The sequence below is a fragment of the Myodes glareolus genome, chromosome 7 (genome assembly GCF_982192425.1).
Source record: "Myodes glareolus chromosome 7, mMyoGla1.1, whole genome shotgun sequence".
In the NCBI taxonomy this organism is placed as follows: Eukaryota; Metazoa; Chordata; class Mammalia; order Rodentia; family Cricetidae; genus Myodes; species Myodes glareolus.
Window position 1 is genome coordinate 95,008,805 of NC_142032.1, and position 27,160 is coordinate 95,035,964.

The 27,160-nt window shown below is 46.9% G+C and overlaps 3 protein-coding genes and 1 long non-coding RNA gene across 8 annotated transcripts; 2 read left to right on the forward strand and 2 right to left on the reverse strand.

Annotated features, from left to right (window-relative positions):
- Positions 1 to 838: 838 nt before the first annotated feature.
- On the reverse strand, positions 839 to 9,852 carry LOC148121504 (uncharacterized). Its single transcript, XR_015738454.1, has 3 exons — positions 9,689 to 9,852; positions 2,430 to 2,635; positions 839 to 1,746 (listed from the first exon to the last, which is right to left on the reverse strand). It is a non-coding gene; the product is annotated as an uncharacterized LOC148121504 (long non-coding RNA).
- On the forward strand, positions 6,527 to 8,239 carry Ascl3 (achaete-scute family bHLH transcription factor 3). The gene has a single exon (XM_085692879.2). It carries the CDS (start codon positions 7,065 to 7,067, stop codon positions 7,587 to 7,589), a length of 525 nt encoding a protein of 174 aa, XP_085549005.1. The 5' UTR covers positions 6,527 to 7,064; the 3' UTR covers positions 7,590 to 8,239.
- C7H11orf16 (chromosome 7 C11orf16 homolog) lies at positions 9,797 to 17,976 on the forward strand. Its single transcript, XM_085692877.2, has 6 exons — positions 9,797 to 9,886; positions 10,403 to 10,587; positions 12,300 to 12,456; positions 14,718 to 14,952; positions 16,097 to 16,720; positions 17,829 to 17,976. Exons 2-6 carry the CDS (start codon positions 10,421 to 10,423, stop codon positions 17,840 to 17,842), a joined length of 1,197 nt encoding a protein of 398 aa, XP_085549003.2. The 5' UTR covers positions 9,797 to 9,886; positions 10,403 to 10,420; the 3' UTR covers positions 17,843 to 17,976.
- A 1,244-nt stretch (positions 17,977 to 19,220) lies between these two features.
- Positions 19,221 to 27,085, reverse strand: Akip1 (A-kinase interacting protein 1). Of its 5 annotated transcripts, none has more exons than XM_048460352.3 (6): positions 26,964 to 27,085; positions 26,554 to 26,778; positions 25,703 to 25,783; positions 23,417 to 23,530; positions 21,461 to 21,544; positions 19,221 to 19,440 (listed from the first exon to the last, which is right to left on the reverse strand). In XM_048460352.3, exons 2-6 carry the CDS (start codon positions 26,770 to 26,772, stop codon positions 19,297 to 19,299), a joined length of 642 nt encoding a protein of 213 aa, XP_048316309.3. In that variant the 5' UTR covers positions 26,773 to 26,778; positions 26,964 to 27,085; the 3' UTR covers positions 19,221 to 19,296. The 5 variants fall into 5 exon arrangements, with proteins under 5 accessions (XP_048316309.3, XP_048316313.3, XP_085549004.2 ...); XM_048460356.3 differs by having other exon boundaries at positions 26,883 to 27,008; XM_085692878.2 differs by lacking the exon at positions 26,554 to 26,778 and having other exon boundaries at positions 26,964 to 27,037.
- Positions 27,086 to 27,160: the final 75 nt, after the last annotated feature.

Consider the following 27,160-nt stretch of genomic DNA (forward strand, 5'->3'; position numbering starts at 1 on the left):
CCAGCTTTGCACATGGTGTACAGACATACATGCAGGCAAAACACCCATGCACATAACATAAAAAAATCTTTTTAAATAAACATGAAAGGGGAAAAAACTTTGAAATATTTATGATTGTATATTGTTCTTCTAAATAAAATAGTGTCTTGTGAAAGAAAAGAAAAATAAAATGAATATTTAAAATGAGATGTGATTTTAATTATAGGTGGGGCAGAAGCCAAGAGAAAGGTCAGAATTCTCTGTGCAACCTGGAAGGGTATGTTCTTGAAGCTTCTTAGAGAAAGCAAGCCATCACCTTGCTTCTTTGTAGTTAAGTTGCTCATCTTCCAATGGGATCTCATTTCATTGCAGGTGGTTCGCTGAATACCAAGGAAACGAGCCTTGAATATGGGAGAGCTAAAAGGTCAGCCTCAGAAAAACTATCTTTGCGGAGACCTGGGCTGTTACTGAGGCCAAAGGTCGAGAACTGCTTTTACCCCAAACCAGGGTGAGGTCTTGGAAAAGGTCTTTACAGCAAGTTACTATTCTGGGCATTGATTTCAAAGAAAATTAGCCCAAAAACTGAATGTAGAGGAAGATAAGAGTCCAGGTTAGGTTCCTAAGTCTATGTGCAAAGCTGAGAAGGTCTCACAGAAAACAATACGCTCTTTGTAGCCCTGAAACTCAATGCACAGCTGAGGATAATGGGAAACTTCTGATCTTCCTGCCAATGCTTCTCAAGTGTTGGGGTTACAGGAGTGAGCTGTCATGCACCAGTCTTGTGTGGTGCTAAGGTTCAAACCCAGGGCTTCTTGTATGCTAGGCAAGTATTCTACTAATTAATCCATACACCCCAACCCAACAATAGAGTTTTTTAATGGTGAAAAGAATGTCAACATAAGTCTCCTGGAATACACAGAAAAGTAAATGTGAAATTATCTTTCAGTTGCAGAACACGAACAAGTGGAAGTATCAAAGTTTTAAAATGTTATGTTGGGCTGAACATAACACACCTTTGATTCCAGTACTTGGGAAGCAGAAGCAGGTGGATATCCATGAATTTGAGGACAGCCTGGTCTATGGAGTGAATTCCAGGCCAGCCAGGACTTCATACTCTCAGTTAAAAACACACACACACACGTGTATGTGTGTGTGTGTGTGTGTGTGTGTGAGAGAGAGAGAGAGAGAGAGAGAGAGAGAGAGAGAGAGAGAGAGAGAGAGAGAGGTACTGGGGCTGTGTTTTATTTAATATTACTAATGTTATGAGGAGATACCATGACCAAAAGCAAGATGGGGAGGAACGGGTCTATGTGGCTTATGCCTCTGTGCCACTGTCCATCACTGAAGGAAGTCAGGACAGGATTCAAACAAGGCAGGAGCAGGAGCTGATGAAGTGGCCATGGAGGGCTGCTGCTTACTAGCTTGTTCCCCACGGCTTGCTCAGCCTGCTTTCGTATAGAACCAGGACCACGTACCACCATGCATGTGAGTATACATAGTAAGCTGAGCTCTACCCTATAAACCACTAATTAGGAAAGTGCCTTACAGCCAAATAGTATGGAGGCGTGTTCCCAACTGAGGTTCCCTCCTTGCCAGTGACTCCAGCTTGTGCCAAGTTGACCTAAAACTAGCCAGCACAAGCTGGAGAAACGATCAGCGATTAAGACCTCTTGCTGCTCAGTTTCCAGCACCACATTGGGCTGTTCACAACCATTCGTAACTCCAGCTCCAGGAGATCTGACGCCCTCTTCTGGCCTCCATGGGCATCTGCAAATGCATAGAGACACATAAATAAAAATGTAAAAATATTAGTTTTTTTTCTTACATTTAATCTAACATTACACATATTATATTTGGTTATTTTTGTTAGAATGAAGATCTTATTTATTTTAATAAACATTTTCAAATATTACAGCTTTTTATTTTTTGCTTGTGTGTGCATGCATGGTGTGCATGTATGTAAGGTGTGTGTGTGAGAGAGAAAGACAGCAATAGAGAGAGAGAGGCATATATGGAGAGTGTCAGGGGAGAGAGAGAGAGAGAGAGAGGCATATATGGAGGGTGTCAGGTGTGAGGGAGAGAGAGAGGCATATATGGAGAGTGTCGGGGGGGGGAGAGAGAGAGAGAGAGAGAGAGAGAGAGAGAGAGAGAGCCCTCTATCACTCTACACCCTGTTCCTCTGAGGCTGGGTCCTTCACTAAACCTGGAGCTAGTCTGGCGACTGGTCCCATTGATCCTCTTGTCTCTGACCACCCCCAGCATTGAAGTGACAGGTACACACACAACCAGCTTTTTCTTTTTAGTATGTATTCTGGGAGGCTTGAACTCAGGTCCTTATGCTTGTGAAGCAAGCACTCTTACCTACTGAGCCATTTCTCCAGCCCCTTCAAACACATTTTGAAACATAATTATGCTTAACTGTATTATAGAATGTTTTATTCAAGACTCACCAGTTCCTGTTGATTTAAGGAAGCAGTAAGAACTTCTCCCCATATTTAAAACTAAGCACTTGTAATATGCCAGTTCCTCATTTGTTTTAAAGGAAGTCATTTTGCCAAAATCAAAGCACCAGCTCTCAGGGGCATGTCACTGTATTGCATTCCCCAAAAGACTTCATTCTGCAAAGGTTACATGGACCTTCTTGGTTATGGTCTGTCTGAAAAAAATATTGACCAGTGTTTGCATATTATGAGACTATTGTATTTTTTAGAAATAATTTTATATAAAACCATATAACCCGGATGAATAAGAGTAGCTTCTTAAACAAAAGGATCATCCCAAGTGTCCAATTTCATAAGCAAACCTCTTAGCTTAGATTGTCAGGTTCTGTCATAGCTCCATAGTAGATAGAAAAAAAATCAGCTACCCAGAACCAGGCGGTTCTGTTTAATAGTAAGCTACTTTGCATATTTCATTAGATGACCACCTATAAATCAGGTTCAGCCAGGCTCAGCCCCAAATACAGCATTCTGAACTACACAACAGGTAAGAGATGCTTCTCCATAGTGGCCCACAGGGAGACTACAGAACAAGATTTTTAAGAACAGCCCTAGGTACAGTGGATAAATTTTGTCATCAATAGGATTATGCTATTTTCTTAAGAAGTCAATGATGACCCATACAACAAAAGGCCCAGATTGCCCCGGTGAGGAAACCTGAGGAACTCAGGTTCTGGCTTCTGGCACCAGTATTGCTGCTGATTTTGAAACCTTAGCAATTTACCATACCCTGAGGAGGAAGAGAAGGAGGGCTTCTCCAAGCTTCCTCCCAGCTCTGACGTCCCATGATTCAATTGCATGTGCAGTGGTGGATTTTTATTTTTATTTATGTATTTTTGGCACATGTCAGTGGTTGGATTTTTATTTTTTACATTCTAGATTTTTTTAATTATGAAAGTTGATGTTTTTATGCTCAGTGGAACATCAAGAATCTCTCAGGATTTTATCATTAAGACTTCATTACTTATTTCCCAGAAGAGCTCTAAGACAGAAGCCTGAGATGTGCCCAAGGTAGGTGTGTTTGCCAGCCGTGTGCGTATTTGGGAGCCTGGAGTAGCAGCACAAATCCTTGCTTTCTTTTGAGATAAACTTGTGCTCAGTTCCCCCATGCACACATCCCGGGCTTCCTGTCTCCGCCCTCTTCATGACTGCGTGCTTTCGCCTTCCTAAATTTTACGCTCAATTCTCCTGCATGAACGGAAAGTGACACTTGAGTGGCCCCTCCCTCAGGGGGGCTTCCCGGAATGCTCGGTAGAAAAGCCTCATCATCCATGTGTCTCCAGACATGACATGCTCTAGGAATTATCCAAAATCTCATCAAAACCTAGAATCTTAATTACTTGTGCTATATACAAATCACTCAGATTTCATCTGGGTCAAGAGCTGAGATATTATTTAAATTATTATTCGGGGTAAAAAAAAAACCATGACTCAAAATTCTGCATAAATGGCTTTTACATTTGCTTTACTTTTGAGGAAACTGACTGTTCTGGCTTCATCTTGGTTGCTGTGATACAAACACTCCGATCAAAAACAACTTAGGGGACCAAGGGGCTTACTTCAGTTTACAGTTACAGTCCATCATTCAAGGAAACCAGGGTAGGGACCCAAGGAGCAGGAGTAGGAGCAGGAGCAGCAGACATGGAGAAACACGTGCTTACTGATTTGCTCTCTGGCTTGCTGGCTCGGACTTAGCCAGCTTTCTTCTGCAGTCCAGGATCGCCTGCCTAAGAAAGGGTGCCATCCACAGTGGGGCGGGCCTCCCAAAATCAATTAATAGTCAAGGCAATACCTTCGGGGCTGGAGAGATGATTCTTCTGTTAGGAGTGCTTGCTCCCCTTGCAGAGGAACTGGACTTGGTTCCAGATACTGGGCCACTTGGAACAGCCTGTAGCTCAGTTCTAGAGGATCTGACCCCCTCTTCTGGCCTCCGTGGACACCAGGCACACATGACATGTGGTATCCCAGAGGATCTGAACCCCTCTTCTGGCCTCCGAGGACACCAGCACACACGACATGTGGTACACATACATACATGCAAGCACTCATACATAAAGTAAGAAAAACAAAATAGACAATATTTCAATACAGGCCCACAGGCCTACAGGCCCACAGATCTAGACGATTATTCTCTCGGGTGACTCTAGGCAGCGTCAAGGTGGCAGTCAGAGTTAACCAGGACACTGGCATGGCTTCATTTACCTGTTGCTGTAGGCAAAAAGGCCATTATCAAAAGTAAGTGGTGCAGGCCGTATTCCCACTTGCCAGCTGTTTTGCTTTGACACAGGGTCTCATGAATCTCGGATTAACCTAGGATAACCTTAAACTTCTGATCTATTTGGTGCTTTGGATCCAGGGCTGAACCGCATGCCCTGTCCCCATTGGCTGGGTTTGTGGCTTTGCCCTACCTGCCCTTTTCTCTTAGCCTCTAGAATTCCTGGCTTGGGGATTTCCTAACTAGCTTCTTCTCTCAGCGGCTTTTTGACAGTGTTTTGGCTCCTGTTTAATCTTCCAGAGATTTCTGTCTTGTGTTAGTTATTGTGGGTCATTTGATCAGTAATTTGGACTCTCCCATTTCCCGTCCCTCCATCTCAGTTTGGAATTGTCACTATCCTCCCCCAGCCTCTTAGGCACATGCTGTTCCAGGCAGTCAGTCCCACTATGGCTTCTTACAGCCTTGCCCTCTTCACCTGCACTCCAGCCCCTTGGCCCCCACCCCTCCCACCCCCCAGTTCCCCAGCCCCCAGCCCTCTGCCCTCCAGTCCCCCAGTCCCCAGCCCCCCCCCTAGTCCCCAGCCCCCAGTTCCCCAGCCCCCCAGCCCTCCAGTCCCCCCAGTCCCCAGTTCCCCAGTCTCCCAGCCCTCCAGTCCCCCCAGTCTCCCAGCGCCCGCAGTCCCCAGTCCTCAGCCCCACAGTCCCAGCAGCCATTTCTGATTCCAGTTTCTTATCTTTTCAGAAGCTATGGCTGGGCCTTTTCACAAAGATGGGAACACACCAGAATCTGGTCTTAAAGGCTGTTTTTTCCATCACCCAGCGAGGGCTGTAGAGTTCCTGCTATGCTCAGGTAGCAAGTTAGGTTTGATGGTACATGGCTAGGATCCAGCCTCAGCTGTCTTACAAATGTCAGGGCAGCAAATATACAGTAAGACCCAGTCTCAAAACCACAAACAAATGGGGAGCACGGCGCCGGCGTCAGCTAGTCTTGCCGATAAACATTCATTTTGTTTGCTTTGCTCCACCTCTTTTTTTGTGTTGTTTGCCAAGTCTGGGACTCCTAAAGACACCGGAAAATTTTTCCCCGAGAAAGTCGCCTAAGAGCTGCAGCTCTGAGGATGCCTAAGGAGCATGCCCGTTAGATCTCAGCCTAAGGAGCATGCCCGTTAGATCTCAGCCTAAGGAGCATGCCCGTTAAATCTCAGGCACGCTCGGACCTCAGCAACTGGGCTTCGAAGACGTGAATGTTTGGATTCTCCACTGCAGAGGGGCAGGCTATAAACTAGATTTTCTATAAAGTGCAGAGAAAAGAGAGGCTCCTTAAGTATCCATTTGCGAAGAAAAGGGAGAACAGAACAGTTAATTCAGGGACCGATGCATTGCTTGGATTTTAAACTTTCAAGGGGACATAGAAAGCAAGTGAGGCCCAGAGAGGGTTATAGGAAATGTGCCCGAGGATACCCAGCAAGGGAAAATGAAAAGTTAACCTTGGCCCCAGTAAGCATTTACAGTGGCAGTGCAAGCATTCCTTCCCCACCGCTAGGTAACTGGCTAACCACAGGGTCCCCAGAAAACCCTTTGAGGTACTTTATACCAAAGGCTAAAGGTAGTGGCCATGTAGCTCAAGGCACTTTGCTGATCACACGCAAGGCCCTGGATTCAGTGCCCCCATCACACACACACACACACACACACACACACACACACACACAGAGAGAGAGAGAGAGAGAGAGAGAGAGAGAGAGAGAGAGAGAGAGAGAAATATAAGAAATATAATAAAATTTTTGGTCAAGAAAAGAGAAAAAGCAGGGGCTGGAGAGATGGCTCAGAGGTTGAGAGCATTGCCTGCTCTTCCAAAGGTCCTGAGTTCAATTCCCAGCAACCACATGGCGGCTCACAACCATCTGTAATGAGGTCTGGTGCCTTCTTCTGGTCTGCAAACATACACACAGACAGAATATTGTATACATAATAAATAAATAAATATTTTTTAAAAAAAAAGAAAAGAGAAAAAGGGAAGTCCTCTCTTTCTCCCTTGCCTTCCCCCTTCCTCCCTTCCTTGTTAGAGGTGGTAATGTTTGGAGACAGTTTCACTATATAGTCCAGGCTCCCTTGAACTCATAGCTAGACTCCTGCTTCGGCCTCTGGAATGCTGTAATCACAAGTCTCAGGCACCACCCCAGCACCTCTACACAAATGACTCTAACCCTGTTTACTTTTCAGTATGAGCCCTAAAATTACGAATTACGCAGAAGTCTATAAGGCATGAATCTCGAAGAAAGTAGATCAAACCTGCTCTTTTATTTATGTATTTATTTATTTAATCTGGACAAACTGATAAGCACGCCTCTGTTCTAGGTGAAAGAGGAAACGATGGACAACAGAAGCTACTCCAACCCTCCAGACAGCCTCTCCGTTTTCTCTGAGTCTGCCCACTTGCCACTGTCCAGGCCCTTCTACCTGGACCCCATGGTCACTGTCCACCTGTGCCCCGAGGCCCCTGTGCCGCCCCCTTACACGAACGAGCTGCCTCTGCTGCCCTTTACCGGAGATACCTTGATCATGGACAATTATGGGGACCCGTACCCCTTCCCTTTCCCTATGCCTTACGCCAACTATAGGCGCTGTGACTACGCCTATGGGCCCGCCTTCATCCGCAAGAGGAATGAGCGCGAGAGGCAGCGAGTCAAGTGTGTGAACGAAGGCTACGCCCGGCTGCGGCGACACCTGCCCGAGGACTACCTGGAGAAGCGACTCAGCAAAGTGGAGACCCTCCGAGCCGCCATCAAGTACATCAGCTATCTGCAGTCTCTCTTGTACCCGGATGAGATTGAGGCTGGGAGGAACCCTCGGACCACCAGTTGCGGCCCCCTAGACCCGTCTCTGAGAGTCATTTGAGTTGGTGCTTTCCCAAACGGGCTCTCCCGCAGCAGCGTCCAGTAGATTCTCATACACGTGGTTTGGGGGAGGGGACAACAGTAGTCCCACTACCAACCTTCCTTAAATGTTGCATCTCTGGGTTTCAGAGACACTAAATTATCCCATGCAGACTGAGACTCCCATGCCGGCCTTACAGCTTTGAGTATTCCCAGGGATCTCCGCACCACCCACCCCACCTTTCGTACAGCCTTGGCCAAACGTACGCTCCAAAGTACGGGGGAAAAAGTACCAAGTGTAATTGTCTCACACTTGGTAAATATTTGTTGACATGGTTTTCCTGTTCTGATCCCGTCACCTGTGCCGGGACCACGATTAATTTCCATCCTGGATTCTGTTCTCAACGGGCTCTACCCTCGTTTTGAAGCCGTTTCTTTCCTTATCTTTTGGTGCATGACATGTGTGTGTCCTATAAGTCAATGTGTGGACATGAGTGTGAAGTTCTTAAAATATTGTTGCTCAAACTGACGAATAACTTTTGACTACTGCTGTTGAATGCACCCACCTAGTTTACTTTGTGGTTTTTTTTTTCCTTTTCTCTCTTACTATGTAACTCAGAGAGCTACTTGCCTGTGCTTCCAGAGTTCTAGAATTAAAGTCGTGTGCCACCACGCCTGGCTCCGCTTGCCTTTCAAAGCTCCATATACTTTGACATCCCCACAAAAGGGAAACACAGTCTGGCAAACACACCCTTCTCTCTTTACTCTCCCATTCTAACTTGGAATATTTCCCTACCGTCACTAAAACCCCATGGTCTCATTCAGTAATCCTTTCTGGCTGCCCCCGTCACTGGTCTATTTTAGACTCAGATTCGAGGCATGTGTCTGGGCCACAGTCGTTCTGGTGACTACAGAACTGGCTTTGGAAGGGCATCATCATTCAAGGCACTTTGAGTTGCCAGAGGAAACTCAACCCAAACTGTCATAACTAATACAGAGAATGTATTCCCTTGTGAAACCGAAGGGCTGAACAACCCAACAACCCGTCATTTTCAAATCTCCCCACACCAGCAAGGAGTACAAGCAGCTGGAGAGATGGCTAAGCAGTTAAGAGTACTTGCTGCCCTTGCAGAGGACCCAAGTTTGCTTTCCAGCATCTACTTGGTAGCTCACAACTGTCTATAACTTCAGTTCTATAACGACATGCCTGTAGTGCATACATGCAGGCAGAACACCCATAAACATAAAATAGAAGTAAATGAACATTTTAAGTCAATACAGAATAAGACGCTGCGAGGGAACAGTGGGCTACTTGAACTAGAGTCCCCCAGAGCCTGGATCTAGCTCTACGACTTTCTCAGGAAAAAGCTACCAGGATCTCCTAGAATTAGATGCCTCGTTACTCCTGCACAAGAAGAAGAGAGCCTGTCCACAGTTCCCAGCTATAGACTTGAGACTCATCACGTCCCTGTTTGCTTTCTTGGGTCGGCTCCACTGAGTCACCTATGCGACTGCCTCAGCACACCAGTCTTTTGTGGATATGGGCATGAGAGTGGAATCTGAATTTCTTTATCTTCGGGTTTTCGAGACAGGGTTTCTCTGTGTAACAGCTCTGGCTGTCCTCTGCCTCCCGAGTTCTGGGATTAAAGGCGTGCACTACCACCACTTCCCCGGGTTTATTATTATTATTATTATTATTTAATGATTTATTTATTTTATGTGCACTGGTGTTTTGTCTGCATGTATGTCTGTGTGAGGCTGTCAGAAGCCTTGGAACTGGGGTTACATACAGGTGTGAGGTGCCATGTGGGTGCTGGGAATTGAACCTGGGTTCTCTGGAAGAATAACCAGAACAAGCAGAGGTCTTCATGCTTACACAGCAAGCCGTTTCCCTACTGAGCTGGCTTCCTAGCCCTGCTATTTTGTTTTAAACTATAAGGAATGAAGAGTCCCTAGGCTACTCATTAGTTTCCCAATCCAGCCTTCTGCCTTCTGTAGGTAGAAGCAGACAGTCTCTGTAGAGCTCAGTACCCTTCCGTGGGACTCCCCCAAGACCTCTAAGAGGCTCCCACTGCATGCAAGGAAGCAGTCATTGAGATAAAAGGAAAATACAAAACTTACCCTGATTCCCCACCTCACTCCCAAATCTAAGTCTCTCAGGGCTTCAGGTCATTCTCTGCACATGCCCAGTATACTCCCAAGCCCTGGTATTGCCTGCTGGATTAAGTCTATAGCAACCTGCTAGGCAACCTGCCTGGGAACTAAGAGTTGTTGTGCCAACGTCATGAGTGCCAACTGTCAGATGGGGCCGAGACTGAGGTAAGGCTGAGGTCTGGGTTGGATTTGGAGTTTTAGGTAAGTCCCTTTGTGGCTTTGGGCCATGGTAGACCCTAACAAGTCTTAGGTGACCGCTGCTGCCTCTGAATAAAGGGAGGACCCTGAGTTAGTCCTGAAGGCGACCAGGTTAGGAGGGGGAGTCGGTGGCTTCTGGTGGGGATCAGTTGGAAACGGCAGGGTGTGTAAAGAGAAAGGGCAGGCTCCAGGGGTTCTAACCACAGGGAGGAGGAAGGAGGTGAAGCCCAATGGGAGTTGGGCTGCTGGGTGCCTCTTGCCGCTTGTCTCTGGAGTGGTAACAAGCTATGAGCATGCAGCTTTGAAGGAGGATTGAAGTGGGATTTCTTGAAGCTTCTAGCTTCAGTTCTTTCAGTCCTCCCTAGTTCCTGGGGGACATTCTGAGATAGGTACTCCAAAGGGGACACTGGGTGTACGTGGGAACCCCGGGGAGTGTCCCCTGGCGGGATTAGACTACAACTGTGATACCTGTGTTTGCTCCAGGTGGGTACTCTGAAGACCATGCAGCCCTCAACCAGTCCTGGGCTGCCTCTGCCCAAATACTGCAGTGTGGCCACAGCCCGGAAAGCTCCTGACCCAGATGGTGCTGTGTCACCCTGGGGCCTCTCCTTCACCTGTCCCTTTGCCACGCAAGCACCCTGGCTGCCCATGAGCTGCACACTCACCAGGTACCAGCTTCTGTTCTCTGTCCTTCCTTTCTCCTCTGTTCCTGGTCTTAATGGCAGTTTAGTCCTCAAATGCCTGGGATTTTCCAGAATAGCATCCTCAGTCAGCTGTCTAAAGTGTGACTATGACGTGGCAAAGGAACATCAGCCTGTAGCAAATTCCAGGGACCAGTCTGCCTAGGATAGGGACACAGCAGCCCAGCACTCAACTTAAAAAATTTTTAAAAATTTATTTTAAGTGTTTGGGTGTTTTGCCTGCATGTCTGTGTACTACATGCATACAGTACCTACAGAGGCCAGAAGAGGGCAGCAGATATGCTTGAATTGGAGTTACATAGCGAGGATTGTTAGTAGCCATGTAGGGGCTGGAAACTAAATCCTGGATCAATCCTTAACCACTGGAGAATCTCTCCAGTTCATTGCTCAAGTTCTTAATTTATTTGTTTGAATCACCTTTTTTTAAAAAAAAATGTTTTTTTTAATGGTTTATTTAACTTTATTTTATGTGCATTGGTATGAAGCTGTCAAATCCCCTGCAACTGGATCCTCAGACAGTTGTGAGCTGCCATGTGGGTGCTGGAATTGAACCCGGGTCCTCTGGAAGAGCAGCCAGTGCTCTTAACCACTGAGCCATCTCTCCAGCCCTATGTTCAAGATCAAGCTTAGCTTTTTTGTTGTTGTTTTATTTTGATGATTTGGTTTGTTTTCTTGAGACAAGGTTTCTCTGTGTAACAGCCTTGGCTGTCCTTGAACTCACTCTGTAGGCCAGGCTGACCTTGAACTCACAGACCTCTGTCTGCCTCAGCCTCCCAAGTGCTAGGACTAAAGGGGTGGGCCACCACCTGGCTTTTTATTTTTCCAAGTTAAGCATCTTTACATTCAGACTTGCCTGCAAAAACAACCTTTTTTTTTTTCAAAAGCCCATACCCTCTTGGGCTGGAAAGACTATGCTGCAGTTAAGAGTGCATATCCGTACTCCCAGGAGACCTGAGTTTAATTCCCAGCACCCACATCAGGAGGCTCACAAACACCTGTAACCCCAGTTCCAGGGAATCTGCACACACACACACACACACACACACTTCGAAAAGTAAAAATAAATATTTGAAAACAAACCCCCCAAAACCAGATCCCCCATTCTGCAACTGCCCCAGCTCCAGCTTGTCCACATCTCTCTGACCCCTGAAGTCAAGCGACTTACAGTTTGATTCCCTGTCAGTTTGTCACCTCATCCTAGAATACCACACTCTTGTTCAAGCATTGATTAACACAAGCATACAAGCAGATTTCATTTGGTTTTCCTGAAATAATGCCCCATACAGAAAACGCCCTATGTGCCCTTTCTGCTAACTCCAGAAGTTGAGCTGGTCTTACAGCAGGTCATAGATTGCCACATTCTCCCTGGATTTGTTGTGCACACCTTCTCATCCTCATGCAGTGAGCCTCCTCAGGTCAGACCCCGAGGCATGTATCTTATTATTATTATTGTATTTATATTCATATGTTTATCTAGACGGGGACACACACTATATTTCACATGTGGCCGTCAGAGGACAACCCATGGGAGTCGGTTTTCTCCTTCCACAGTGTGGGGTCTGGGGATCGAACTCTGTTAGGCTTGGTGGCAAGTACCTTTACCCTCGGAGCCATTTCTATAGCCTATTGATGCTTACAAGATTTTGTGCTCGCCCCTTGATTTCATTTGTTTTTCCCAGGTGTGCCTCTTGTCACCCATGTTCCCACACTGCTGATACATCGTGGCAGGGGCTTAGCTGGCTGGGAAGAGTCAGAGATGCTGCTGGCCCCTGGGTCCTGGCCAGGAGGGAACCGGAAGGCTTTTATTATCTGGCTCAGATAAAGCCTGCTCCAGAGGCAAGTGCTTTCGCCATCAGGTCCCACAGGCTCCTCTGGGTGCCTTTGTTGCACCCGATGTGTCTTAGTTGTGTACATTTGCAAGTTCGGTTCCTTGGCTAAGCTGTTAGGGCTGTGTGGTGAAGTTCTGCAAAGTGAACAGCTTGAACAACAGAAACCTCATTCTCGAGGCACTGTAGGTTTGGTTCTTTCTAAGGGCTACGAGGAGGAGTCTATTTCCTGCCCTTCTCACAGTTTCCATTATTTGCTCAAAATCTTGGGGTTTCCTTATCCTGAAGAAGCATCACCCTAATTTCTGCCTTTGATATAACATGGCTTTCTCTATTAGCTATTCAAACTTCCTCGTTCCCAAATTCTTTTTATTTATGTGTATATGTGTCTCTGTCTATGTCAAAAATGCAAATATAGAAAATATTCAGCATATTTTAAAAAAAACATGCTCATGTATGCTAAATCACACATAGAACCACGGAGCAGAAATGTTCTGATAAGTCATGTCACCTCCATAGAGTTGTCCATGAACTGGACACTGCTGGGGGGACCCTTGCTTTGGAGGTGACCCTAGGATGTCACTCCCATTTTGGGGGCACAAGTTACAGCTCAAGCATCCTCAAGGGGTCAGTTCAGTTGCTTGGACCACTGAAGTGCTAACTAATGACAAAAGCAGAGGAGACTCAGTTTCTAATCTCTAATCTCAGCACTTGGGAGGCAGAGGCAGGTGGATCTCTGTGTGTTCGAGGCCAGCCTGGTCTACAAGAGCTAGTTCCAGGACAGCTGGAATTATGCAGCTGAAGTTATGCAGAGAAACCCTGTCTTGAAAACAACAACAAAAATAAATAAAAATTAGATTTATTTTAATTTTATGCCTGTGAGTTTATCTGTATGACTGTGTCTACCATGTACACATAATGCCAACAGAGGCCAGGAGAGAGTGTCAGTAACCCTGAAACCAGAGTTACAGACAGTTGTGAGCTGCCCTGTGGGAGCTGGGAAGCAAACGTGGGGTTTCTGCAAGAGTAATAAGTAGTCTAAATTACAGAGCCATCTCTCTGGTCCCAAGCTTTAATTTTTTGACTTAGGACCTCCTGTATCCCAGGATGCCTTGAACTTTGAACTTCAGATTCTCTTGCCTCTGCCTCTCAGATTATATGTTGCACTGCCGTGCGTGGTTTATGTTCTGCTGGGGATGGAGCCCAGGTCTCCTACACACTAGACATACACTCTACCAACTAGCTACATCCCCAGACTTTGTGAATGTGGTTCCACGTGAGCATGCTTGTGCTCTTGTGTGTACATGTGCCATGGCATGTGGGTCAGAAGAGAACTGGGGGAGTCGGTTCTCTCCTTCTATCATGTGGGTTCTGGGAATCAAACTCAGGAAGTCGGGTTTGTCTGCAAGCGCCTTTCCCCATGGAACCATGTTGCTTGCCCCATCTTTTTGTTGTTTCAAACAGAGTCTCAGTCTGTAGCCTCAGCTGCCCTGGTCCTTGATGACCTCAACATGACCTTGAATTCAGTATAAAGCCCAGGCTGCCCCCAACCTCAAGAGCAATTCCCCTTCCTCAGCCTCTTTTGTGCTGAGACTATGGGTATACATTGCCACTCTCTGTTTTTCTGCTGTATTTCAAATCTTTTTTTTTTTTTAAGATTTATTTTTTGCATGAGTGCTTTGTCTGTGTGGTAGTTTGATCGAGAATGGCCCTCTTAGGTTCATATATTTAAATGCTTGGTCCAGAGTTGGTGGAACTGTATGGGAAGAATTAGAAGATGTAGTCTTAATGGAGAAGGCATGTCATGGGGGTGGGCTTGAGGTTTCAAAAGCCTGTATCATTCTCAGCTCTCTCTGCCTTGCACTTGTGGATTGAGACGTAAGCTCTCAGTTTCGGCGTCAGCACCATCCTTGCCTGTTTGTTGCTGTGTTCCCCACCATGATGGCCATGGAATCTAACCCCATGAGACTGGAAGACCAGTAAACACGTCCTTTTATAAGTTGCCTTGGTCATGGCGTTTTATCAAAGCATTAGGACAGTAACTAAGATAGCCTGCATATATGTATTACATCATGCATGTATGCCTGGTGGCTACGGAGGCCAGAAGAGGGTGTCCAATCCTCTGGAACTGGAATTATGGATAGTTGTGAGCCTCCAAGTGAGTGCTGGGACCCAAACGATGATCCCCTGCAAGGGCAACCAGGGCTCTTGATTACTGAACCGTCTTCCTAGTCCCTAATGTCAAATCTTACTCTATTTTCTTTCCCACAGCTGGAAAGGAGGGGGGCCCTGGTTGTGGAATTTGAGGCTCCCCTTGTCACAGGCTTAAAGCTGCCAGTCCAGCAACGGAGAGTGGTATTTCCAGAAGATGTCATTCAGTTCTCACCATCTGTGCCACATTCACTGCAACCTGGTGACAAGGTGCTGGCACCCTGGGAACCAGAGCAACAGCAGTATGGCCCCGGCACTGTTCTCTTGGGCTTGAAGAAACAAAAGGGCCAGAAAGGTAAGGAAGCTGTTGTGCCCCTATACCCCCAGAGGAGCACTGCTGGTGGCCATGGCTCTGCAGTGTTAAAGTCACAGCAGAGAACCCTCGCACCTTACCCAGTGGCCTTACCCTGCAGGGGCAGCAGACCTGGTCCTATCTTCTGGGGTATGTTATATTTAGTATCACGGAGGACAGAAGGTGGTGGCTTGTGTCTGCAATGTTAGCACTTAGGAAACTGAGCCAGGAGCATTGCTCTAAGTTTGAAGGCAGCCTAGGCTACATATAAGAGTGTCTCAAAAAAACCAAAAAGTGGGGGCTGGAGAGATAGCTCAGTAGTAATAGCAAAGAACCCAGATTCAGTTCTCAACACCTACATGGAAGCTCACATCCTTCTGTAATTCCAATTCCAGGGGACCCAATACCGTCTTCTGGCCTCCCTGGGCACCACGTTAGAATGTGGCACACATACACACACCCAGGTAACACTTAAACATATAAAAACACACAGAATAAAAATTAATAAAGATATTCATAAAACAAAGCAAATAACAAAAAAACCCAAAAGGCATAAAATCAAACCAAGAGAAACCACCTAGAACTACCATGTCTATGCTGATTACCTAAACCAGCGCATGTGCTGGGTGTGATGTCATAGCACCGAGAATTCCAGCACTCCGTGGGCTGAAATGGGAATCATGGAGCTAAAGGCAGCGTGGGCTACATGAGACCTATCTCAAAAACTCAAACCGACGAACCCAACAAAAACATCATGTGTGGTGGTGGCAGGGAAAGTATTCTAGTCACGGGGACTCACTTCCCATCACTCACCAGGTCCTCCAGGGACTGACATGCCTCTTGTCATGCCTCAGTACAGCTGCTCTTCAGAGAATCATAAAAACCTTTGCTGAGGCTGTGCTTTGGTTCTGCATGAAAACTAGGTCCCTCCAGGCCATCTGCAGCCTAGGAGGCAGGGAGGTGCCAGGAAGTCCTCCAGAACTGGTGGTTGGTGTGGTATGGGAGAGGGGACATTCCCAAAGGCTCTCTGGGTACAGTAGCACATGAAGAGCCAAGAAGAACAGGAGGTGGGGCTGAGGCTTTGGGCTTTATTCCAAAGAACCAGGAATCAAAAAAAAAAAAAAATGTCTCCCATTTCTGTTCATAGCATCTAAAGAAGAAATCACTGTTCACTTCTGGAATGGCAAGACAACTAAGGTGCCTCTGGACAGGGTCAGGTGGGTGCCCCCCACTGTCTGGAAGAAGGCTGTGGAGAGACTACAAACACTTCACACCCGGGGCTGCCACGGTCCTTTCCTGTGGGCACCTCACTGTTCTCAGCTGGGACCTAACGCTAGATGCACCACACACAGATCTCTGGACTCCTCGTGTCCTCCCTGCCTCTCTCGTGCCCGCTGCCAGCCTCTGTATCAGAGCTGTGTCTGTGACTGCCCTTTGGTGAGGCCTAGCTGGTGGCCTCTAACGAGGACCTCAGAGGTCACAACAAGAAAACTCCCAGAGTCCGAGCTGAAGCCCACAGCTCAGCTTCTGCCCCTACAAGGTCCTAAAGAAGAGGCGATAGCAGCGTTCAGCTGCAATATGTCCTCCTCCTCCGAGGAAGAGAATTCAGAGAGTCATCTGGAGACGGGACTTCCGCAGAGACAGATGGTAAACAGAGGAGTCAACACTGACCCCATCGCTTCTGAGAAGCCTCTGCAGCAGTGTGGCCCCAGCCAGCCCAAGTGGAGATACTGGAGGAGAAACGGGCCCGAGCCGCCCCCTGGAAAACGGGGTATGGTATGCCAGGGGTTTGACGCTAGCTTCCCAGACGGGCTAGGGGCTGCAAGGGTCTCTTGAAATCTGGAACACTCTGGTGGGCTTGGAAATAATGTATGGAATGCAGGCTGTCGGGGAGACTGTCGGGTCAGGGAAGAGGTAGCTTCCACATGAACAGGAGAGGACAGATGGTTTGATCTTTGTGCTCTGATTGGTAACTCTATTTAACACCCTCCTCTTCTTTGAGACAGGGTCTCATGTAGCCCAAGCTGCCATTAAATTTCCTATGTAGCCAAGGATGACCTTCAACCCCTGATCCTCTACCTCTACCTCCCAAGGGCTGGGATTACAGGCATGTGCTACCATGCCAGGTTTCTGTGGTGCTAGGTAGAGTCCAGGGTACCACGCATGCCAGGCAGGTACTCTACCGGCATTCCTAGTCATATCTTTTTCTGTCTCCACTCATCTAATATTTAATTATAAAGAAGAGACATGTACCTTTTGGGTCCCAGCTGTTTTGTTGCAGTCCAGAAAAAAGATTTAAATTTCTGGAGCTGGCCCATGAAGCACATCAGGAAGATTCTAAATCTACTCAGAGAATGTGTGGGGTGTGGGAAAGGGCCACCCCCAGCTATTTCTTCCTTAGAAGTCCCATCCCCTGCTGTTTTTGTTGTCTTAGCAGTTTTGGTCAAACCTAGACTAGCCTGGTTCTAGGACTGTAGATGGGAGCTACCATGCGGATGCCATACTGCCTGTCACAGTCAAGTGCCAAAGATAACTGATGTGCACAAGGCCAAGTGTGAGCCAGGGCTGGAGACGGCAGCAGGTAACAGAGCTTTTTCCTTCCCAGCTTTGCGTCCTTGTAAGGAAATGTACTGTCTGGCTTCTAAACAGGATGGGTATTTAATCAGTACTAAGCACTAGCACTCCACCAGACAGTACTTGCTATCAGTCTGTCAAGTCCAAAGTTGGCTGTCAGTCTTCAGCTCTACCTCTTGTGGTCCTCTGCCCTCCAAGCATGGCCTTATGCACTCCCCTACAAGGACACAAAGCTGGGAAGAAAAGAGCAGCTGTCAGCTCCCCTTGTCTCCAGCCCCAGCCCCACTAACTGATCTTGGGTTTAGGAACAAGACGTTGACACAAGAAGGAAAAAGACAAGGACAGCCAACAGGACAGAGTGCAAGCTACAGTGTGGGGACACCCAGGAGCTAGCCCTGAAAGCCACCAACAGGAGACCACGGCAGACGCAACCAGAAGCTGAACACAGACAACCAGAGGAACCATTCCTTTAGGAGAGAAGCCCTGAGCATCTGGGTAAAGCAGAACGCCTGGGCAGGGCATCTGAAGGACTCCTTAAGCAGCTCTCCCTGGTTTCACATTCCGTTTGAGGATGGTAAGACTACGGCTGTTTTCCAGAAAACCATATATACCACTGTTTTGCATATGTCAGAAGGCTTAGAGGACAGAATCCATTCCAGGCTTCTGGGAGTATGTGCGAGAGTCCCTGTACAACGTTCCCAGCACCCGGCAGGCAGTTCGCACCAGCTGAACTCCAGCTCCAGGGAGCAGATCCCCTCTCTGGGACTCTGAGGATACCTATACTTTAGGTGCACAAGCTCATACATATACACATAATTTTAAAAATTGGGGCTAGGGTGGACTCATTGTTAAGAGGATTTGTTGCTCTTGCAGAGGACCAAGGTTTGCTTCCAGCACTCATATGCAGCTAACAAAAATCTTCTGGCCTCTGTGGGTACCAGGCACACACATGGTACATAAGCAAAATACTCATACATATAATCTTAAAACGCAAACTAGGTATTGTGGTTCATGCCTGTGAGTCAAGAGGATTGCTCCAAGTGTGAGGCCAGCCTAGCTGACTGTGTCCTAGGTCGGTCGGTTACTACAGTGTGAGATCCCGTCTTATCCGAAAAATCAAAACAGAAAGAAAATAAAAATCTTTAAAATTATAGTCAGCATATAAGATTTCAGATTTTCCTCCTGGAGGAAGTGAAGGTTAATGGAGTAAACACATGAAAAGGGGTTAAAAAGAGCAGCTGAGGAAGCCTAAGCAGGAATTTGAGCACAGGGGAGTACCTACCAGCACCCACTCCCCTGAGACCTCCTGCAGGTAAGACACCAGCTGTGAGGGGCACAGGGGCTGGTAGTCCCGCACTGGACCTCCCTGCCAGGGCTGGAGAACCGCTTAGGACAGGGTGTGTCCACTGCTGTCTTCTCACAGCCCACTGTGGTACATGGCGGACAGAGTTTCTTCCTAACACCAATAAAATGAATTACTTTTATTTCCCATTCTCTCCCTTTATTATCATAATTAACACTTCCTTGGAAAGTCAGCAGTGAAAGCTGTTCTGACAGCACCATTCCCTTACTGTTTTCAGGCACACAGGATGTGGACTTCTATAATCTCAAGCTAAAATGGGCTCTGAAAGACAGACCCCAGTTCACAGAGGCTGACCCCTTCAGCCAATATTGAGAGTAGGATCAATATAGCATCATTAAGACAATCATAAGGTGGTTTTATTCTTCTTGCTACTTAAAAAAAGAGTGAAGTGATGGTAGCTGCGGTCAGCTTCAGACGGGGAAGACCAAGTCCACACTCTGCCCCGAGTCAACCACAACCACATGAGTCTTCTTGGTTAAGGGGCTTGAGCCCACGGTGACAGAATAGGTCCCTGGATACACCTCTATGTAGAGGTCCTTAGAGATGTCCTCGGCCTGAAAGGAAAAGAGGCAACGCGGTTTAAAGACTGACCTCAGAGCCGCGTCAGCACCTCCACCAGGCTGTCACTGTGGGCCAGAAGTGGGGAGAAATGCAGATATGGGGCCCCACTTTCAAGGTTTAGCTTGGTCGCATGATGGCACTGTTGTTTGGGTGACTCTCAGCTTTAATGCTTGTTGCCTTCTTTCTAAATCTGTGAGAATATCTACTGCACAAGTAACATGTGAAAACTTTTGTGAGTGAAAAAGTGTTCTAGAAACATGACGAATTCTAAAAAGAGCATCTGCTCACAAACTCTGTGAGTTTGGGGCCAGCCTGATCTACATAAGAGAGTTCCAGGACAGTCAGGGCTACATAGAGAGACCCGATCTCAAAGAAAAAAAAAGTGCATGTGGGCTGTTACTTAGCTGGGAACTCCGCTTCGACCCCCTCCAGATCCCTACCCTTAGAAAACCCACCACGTGGTGGCTCCTCCCCTGGAGCGACTCAAGACTGAGCCTACAGGGTGTTTAAACTGCCTCGTGGAGAACAGCCACATGGTTTTTTTTCTGGCCTCCTCTCCCAGTCTCATCTCTAGGAGGTCGAGAAGATCACCCGGGAATGTTTTTGCTCAATAAACTTGGTCTTTTACTTTTAATTTGGTTTGATTTGAACTACTGCGTCACCAGAGAGACTTCAGTTGCTACTTCATATCTGCTCAATGCTTGGAAGGAACAACAGGCAGAGCTGTCATTTCTTACACCACACGTGGGAGACTAATTAATGAAACTACTGGCCAGAAAAACTACAGCAGGAATAAGTGATATCTGTACTTCCATGAAGTTTCGTACCCCCTCGCCTTGCTGGCAGACTTGAGGTCAACGTTTTCAAAAGCTGCTTTATGTTACCTTTCTCCCACTTCCGAAAACCTAAAGGTTCAACGCCTTTTGCTGGTGTGAGGACGGTGGCAATGGCACCGCTATTTACCAGGCGTCCACTGTGTACAGGGCCGCAGAATCATCTCCATACTCGGCAGCGCTGAGGTTAGTGTGCCCTTGTGTGGGGCTGGCGAGACGGCTCGGCAGTTACAGGCACTTGTTTCCTGCTCTTGTTTCTTGTATCTTGAGGATGCAGGTTTGGATCCCAGAACCCAGGTGATGGTGATGGCTCACAATACCCTGTAATCTAGTTCTAGGGTACCTGACTCTTTCTTCTAGACTCTGAAGGTACCAAGCATGCATGTGGTATACATACATACGTGTAAGTATACATGTATACAAATAAAATAAATCTGAAAAAAAAAATCCATCTTCACACTGGAACTCCAGGCCAATCAGAATTACGAAAAGCAGCACTAATGAAGACACCCACGGCTGACAGCTTGCATTTGTACTAGAAGCAAAATTTTCAGTTGCTAATTACTCTAGAATATCCAAATCCTGGTTAGTAACAAACTACATACAAACAAAAAGGGATTTAGTGCAGTGAAATGTCTAAGTTCCTTCTTCAGAATTCCAGCTCTCCCAAGTCCCAAACAAACTCCTCAGGCTCACAGATTACCTACTCCTTGGTCCTGAAACTCCTTGGAGTAGAAACTCATATCTACTTCTTTTTTGTCCCACAGAAACATTTCAAATGTTTTGGAACCCAGTATCAGCACATGTAGACATGCTGGAATTTCAGCAATGGCTACATTTTATAAGCAGAGGTCAGGCCCTCCCACTGCTTCAGCAGATGGTGAGATTCTCTCAGGAGCCCATGCCAGCCCAGCTGGCCTAGGAAGTGAGCTGTGAATACTTCACATTCTTTCCAACCACAGCTATGCACTGAGGCCACAGAGCAGCCCCTAAGCCTCTAGTGACGGAAAAGGACACTAAGAAAACAGAATTTTGCAATGAACCAAAATCTTGTGGACCCTCAACTGTAAACCTCTCAATCTGAAGACACCCTAGAGCCCATACAAATGGAGCCCAATTGGTAACAGATCAGTTGGCTTACAGAAGGGCAGGGAAGCCCAGCACAGAGCTCGGTACTCACAGGCCAGGACGCCTCTCGAGAATGCTCTGATGTTTGGTAGCTGCTTCCTGGACCAATAGATGTCTCTACTCTGCCATTTCTCTGCTAAGATAAATATTGATTAGGACCTGAGCTTTGACCTTCAGAAAGCAAAGACATTTTCTCTTCTCTTACGAGGATTATTTCCTATGCCTTTTCTCATCTGTCACCTGTTATTAACCATCCCTTTGCTACAGCTAGAGCTATTTTTAGCTATGTGTTTTCCATTGTTGCTTTTTTTTTCCTTATGTGAGCTTTGGAGTCTGGCAAATGAGTTTAAATCCCATGTCCTGTTACTCACTAGCGGGATTCACTTAACTCAGAGCCTTGGTCTCCTGGACTGTAACATGGGCTCCTTGACGGAAGGAAAGATTGAGATGCTGAAGTCATGATACCTACAGACTTTCACGGTGTTATCAGGGAACAAGGAAAGCCTTAGAGGCACCCCTTTTGTACACCACAGGAAAGAGGCTGTCGCTCTGCCACATACACACCTCACTTAAGCTCTCTAAGGAGAGAGCAGGCCTGGGTGGAAAGGGGATTTCAGGACACAGACTCCGGTGACTCTCCACATCCCAGAGAAGAACTCAAAGGGTTCTTGCAGCCAGCACTGAGTCCACTCATAACCCACGCTCACGCCTGTCATTTTTGCTAAACCTCTTCACTCTACGACCCTAAGATGACTTTCAGGTCAGAGAAATCAGGGATTTTAATCTGAACTTAAGTCAGCCATCTTTGAGTATAATTAAAGGAGTTTAAGAAAACTCAAAACCAAAAAGTCTATTTCTGTTGAACAAACAGAACCTCTGGCTTTCACACAACACATATTCAAGAGACAGAGTGTGAGCGGGCTGTGGTGGTGCACACCTCTGATCCCAGCACTCAGGAGGCAGAGGCAGGAGGATCTCTTTGAGTTCAAGGTCAGCCTGGTCTACAGAGTGAGTTCCAAGACAGTCAGGGCTATACAGAGAAACCCTGTCTCGAAAAACCAAACCAAACCAAATCAACCAACCAACCAAACAAACAAGACAGAGTGTGTGATGAGGGACTGCTAGCTCTTATTCTTATAAAAAAAAAAAAAAAAACCAAGGTAGTCTCAGCCACCCTAGAAGCTGAGGAGGAAGGATGACCTAAGACCAGTTCAAGATCAGAGTCGGCAACACGGCAAGACCCTGTCTGAAAAATGAAAAATATTTAATGAGACAACCCCTGTGACACACACATATCTTTTTCAAAAATTATCAAAGACATGGCAGTATCACTATCTCAGTAAGATATAACTATTAAAAAAAATCTCTTTCCCTGGGGGCTGGAAAGATAGTTCAGTGGCTAAGGGCAGAGGACCCATGTCTGGTTCCCAGTGTTCACACTGGGTGGATCACAACCACTTGTTGACTCCCACTCCAGTGGACCCAACACCCTCCTCCAGACTTCTTGGGCACCTGCATTTATGTGCACATACCCATACACAGATACACATAGTTAAAAATAAAGTCTTTTTTGTTGCTGAGACAGTTAACATAGCCTGGCTGTCCTGAAATTCTCTGTGTAGATCAGGATGACTCCAAACTCAAGAAAGTCACCTGCCTCTGCCTCCCAAGTGGTGGGATTAAAGGCCTGGGCCTGACCTAAGACAACAACCCTCTTTGGTATTCCTAGATATATACGGGAATATATATTCTTAAGCCTGCCCCAGAACTCCACGGCCCAGGATTACAGGTTCAGTTGAAGATCTTAGAGTGAAATAATTAATCTTGCTTCAGACAAATTTCTGTTTCTCTAAGTTCCTGGATGTTATGAAGTCACACGTGTCTGCTGAGTACTGGAATGCTGAGTCACAGAGGCATCTGATGACACAAAAACCCCACAGGGACTTCCAAATCACAGCCCCAACCTTGCGAGGCTACAGGCACGGCGTGGAACGCCGAAGACACGTACCTGCTCCTGACCGTGCCCTAGGTCTGAGTGCACGTGCACTTCTGGAGCCTGCCTTCTGTGGTAACGGGAGACGTGGGTGGCCCCTCCTTCCTCTGGCACAGATGAGTAGTATTTCTGGAGAATAATGTGAGAGAACATTTAAATGCTCTGGCCAAGTCTTCAGAAAGACTCTCTGATACCTGTGCACAGTAAGGTTAAGGGCAGAAACATGAGATAAAAGGTCAATCACCTGTCCTTAGCCTGAGATGCTAACGCAAGGATATTGCATTTGGCATGGTTTTGCTGCCACCTGCTGCCTCTGGAGGGCAAGAATTCTGACCAACTAAATAAAGGATCATATTCTCTGCTAGGGTAAAGGCTTTCAACTCTTCACTTTAATGTCAAGTACATCCACCCTTTCATTTCCTCCCCGACAGAGTCGGATCAACAATTCTGTGTTTGCTTCCAGGTACTCAGGTGAGGTAGAAGAAAGAACATAGTAATTTCTTCATTGAAGAAACACAGAAGGCTAGAAACCAAACCTAAGAGCTGTGCTTTTCCCCAGGGTTCTCCACAGGGGAAGGCAAGGAGAGAGATCTCGAGTGTAGGAATAATCCAAAAGATCAGAAAAATTACATTTTTCTTGTTTGGTTCCTTCCTCCTCTTCCAAGATGACTTTGTATTTGCCCTTGACTATGAGTGTGAAGACAACACAAGCTTGTTTGGCACACACTGTGGGACAGTGTCAAAGGAATGTGATAGGAGGGAGGAGAAGCCTGAGAGTCAGGACATGGACCTATGGCATTTTAAAGGCCACTTTCAAACTCTGGAGTCAAATCCTGGACACTTTTCTAAATCTTCGAAAGGCAGGCTAAGAAGTTCTGAAGCACCACTCTGTAATAGGATTGAAGAGGAACATAGCTGAAACCCTACATGAAGAACACTGGTTTGCTAAAGCCTCAAAGACAACTCCTCAAAGACAACTCTTATTTGACTGAACCATGAACCAATGTCTAAGGTAACCATTTTAGAGTAGAGCTGAAGTTACAGATTGTTCTACAGCCACCTTTGGACAATTAAGAACATTAAAAATGTTCTCTGAACCATACCTCTTTGCTTGAAAGCCTACTGTAATCTAAAGAATGTTTGTAAAATGCAGGAGTTGGGTATGGTAGTGGCATCTATAACCCTTATACTCAGAAAGTGGGAAGCAAGGAGATCAAGACTAGGTAAGTAGCAGGTCTGAGGACAACCTTGGCTACTTGAGCTCTTACCTCTAACAAAACAGAAAGATTGGCAACTTGGGGATTTTACACCTGGAGCCTGAAAGCATAGCAAAACTAATTCTCTTCTATTTTGCTTACACGACAATATCCTAAAATCCCAGTCATGCACAGGTAAAGCTGGGTGTGATTCTGAGAAAACAGAACCTGTGTTTTCCTTCAGCACCTGCCTTTAACATCCATCCCCTCAATCTCAGTGTACGGGTTTCAGAACTTAAAACCTGTTCACTCATTTCAAGGAATACGCCTTGCACGGTGTTGTGATAATTTGCTATTCATCTCTCAGTGGAAATCAAAGAAGTCAGTAATAAAGCTGGGGCTTCAGAAATCTGAACTTTACCATGGGAAGCTAAACACCACAAAGAGGGCAGCTTCATGTCCAGAGTGTACTCCCTGCTTCTCACTGCTCGGATCACATGCCTTAGGTGAGTCTTAAGAGCGACCAGTTGGCTAGCTGAAAGCTACAGAACATGGTTTGATCTTTGGGAAGCAGACCTTGCCATTAGAAACCACACACCTGCATCTGTTTCACATGGCCATCTCTGTCACCAACACCTGTTTAGGAACCCACTGGGACATTCACCATGAACTGGAAACAAACATTGAAGGCTGAGACCTAACAAACAGGCTTTCCAATTCAGTTTTTGATTCAACGCATTTTGAAAACCAAACAACTCATGAGTGATCCTGAAGATTTTAACTTAGTTGCAAAGGGAAGAGGAAGCAGCCTCAAATTAGACTTCATTGTGGAGTCAGGAGCTAAGTCAGCACCATACTCCTCACACAACTGAAAACTCAACGAGAGCAAAGGCCTTTTCTGGTTGGTTTACTGCTGTGTCTTCAACAAGTAGAGTTAGAATGGAATGGGTAAATGTCTGTTGGCTGAATTCTAACTTGTACTTACCACCTGGCTTAATTAACTGATTCTAATCTGCTCACGAAGGCCCATAGGTCCCAAGATAGAGGAGTACTGATTTTTCCCAAGCACAAATCAGGAGCACAGTGGGAGTTCACATCAACTTACCCCACACTGACTGGAAGTATAGTCCATGAATTCAGCCATTGTTCTGAAGGAAGCACTAAGGGTTGGGCGCCTCTCTTCTCTCTATTTGAATAAATGGCAAGTGACAGGTGAAACCTACGATTGCCTACTGGAAAAGGACAGCTTTTGAGAAATAGCTTTTTGTCTTTTCTTTTTCTTTTTTACTTTTAGGAAAGCTTCTGCAAGCCGAGATTTGGAAAAAGGATCTGCTGAGAAAGAATTTTAACTCAGTAAACTAGATATGCAATTTATCCAGGATCTAAAATAATAGGTTAGCTGGTTTTACTTGCTAAAGTTGTTATTGTTTAGGGTTTTTGAGACAGGGTCACATGAACACTAGATCCTCCTGCCCCCCCCCCATCTCCTAAGTTCTGGCACAACATTAGGAATTCTATTTACTTAATTTAGACAGGGTCTCACTATGTAACCTTAGCTGGCCTGAAACTTGCTATGAAACTCAGAGATCTGTCTACTTCTGAGGCCTAGATGCTATGATTAAGGGCGTGCACCACCACACTCCGCAAAAAATTATATCTTAAAAGTAGTCAAACAGAATATGACTATTCTTTAGTTACTTATAAAGAATGGGTCACACTGTGCTGGTGCACAATCCCTTTAAAACTAGTACTTGAGGCGTGGGCAGGAGTTCAAGGCTAGCCTGGGCTACTTGAGACCCGTGTAAAACTATAAAAAGTGTCAAAAGCATTTCCCAAAGGATTTTTCCACTCTGTCCAGATACTTTGCATCTTTTGGCCACGGGAGGTTCCCTCCGGCCCAGTGGGAGGTCAAGAACGCCTGGGAAGTCCCCCCCCCCCCCCAGCTCGCGCCCTCACCTCTCCTAGGAGGCGCTGGGGACCGGGGACCGACCATCGTTCCTGGGAGGGGCCCTGGCGGTAAAGGACCCCCACGTTGCCTCTGGATCGCTCAGGAGAATGCCAGTCCACTGCCCTTCTCTTGGCGCGCTCCAGCACTTCCCTCCCTAGTCGAGCCGAGCGCTGCAATGAGCGTCGGTCCACCCCGTTCAGCGCCGCGGCCGCCAGACAGTACTCCATGTCTCCCTGGGCACACACACAGACAACGGCCCGTCAGCTGCACCCAGGCCCGGATCCGGGAGGACGTTCCCCTGCAACCCCAGCTCTCCCTCCGCCCGCATCGCGCGCACTCCAAGCTGGGGACTGGAAGAGAAGACCCGAGCCCCGTATACTTCCGCCTCCCGGGCCCTGAATGCGGCCCCTTGCCAGACCTGCTTCTTCCACGCGCCTGCGCGCAGCGCTTCCCCGGACACGCCCGCGTTCCCGCGGTCGCGCTTTCGCGCCAGTTGCCAGGCTAACTGCAGGGCGAGGTGGGCGGGGCCTGGCGGTGGGCGGGGCCGGGATCGAGGGGCACGTGGTCCCGGCTCGATCTGGCTACTGACGCGACGCGGTGATTGTTCGAGGTCTT

Excerpts from the sequence above, each read along its gene's own strand:
- Ascl3 (XM_085692879.2), top strand. The coding sequence starts at position 7,065 with ATGGACAACAGAAGCTACTCCAACCCTCCAGACAGCCTCTCCGTTTTC.
- Akip1 (XM_048460352.3), bottom strand. The coding sequence starts at position 26,772 with ATGGAGTACTGTCTGGCGGCCGCGGCGCTGAACGGGGTGGACCGACGC. Across the intron at positions 25,784-26,553 it reads CCCAGCGCCTCCTAGGAGAG|AGAGAAGAGAGGCGCCCAAC; the intron begins GTGAGGGCGCGA and ends TTATTCAAATAG. Across the intron at positions 23,531-25,702 it reads ATACTTCCAGTCAGTGTGGG|AAATACTACTCATCTGTGCC; the intron begins GTAAGTTGATGT and ends ATTATTCTCCAG.
- C7H11orf16 (XM_085692877.2), top strand. The coding sequence starts at position 10,421 with ATGCAGCCCTCAACCAGTCCTGGGCTGCCTCTGCCCAAATACTGCAGT. Across the intron at positions 12,457-14,717 it reads AGATAAAGCCTGCTCCAGAG|CTGGAAAGGAGGGGGGCCCT; the intron begins GCAAGTGCTTTC and ends TCTTTCCCACAG. Across the intron at positions 14,953-16,096 it reads GAAACAAAAGGGCCAGAAAG|CATCTAAAGAAGAAATCACT; the intron begins GTAAGGAAGCTG and ends TTCTGTTCATAG.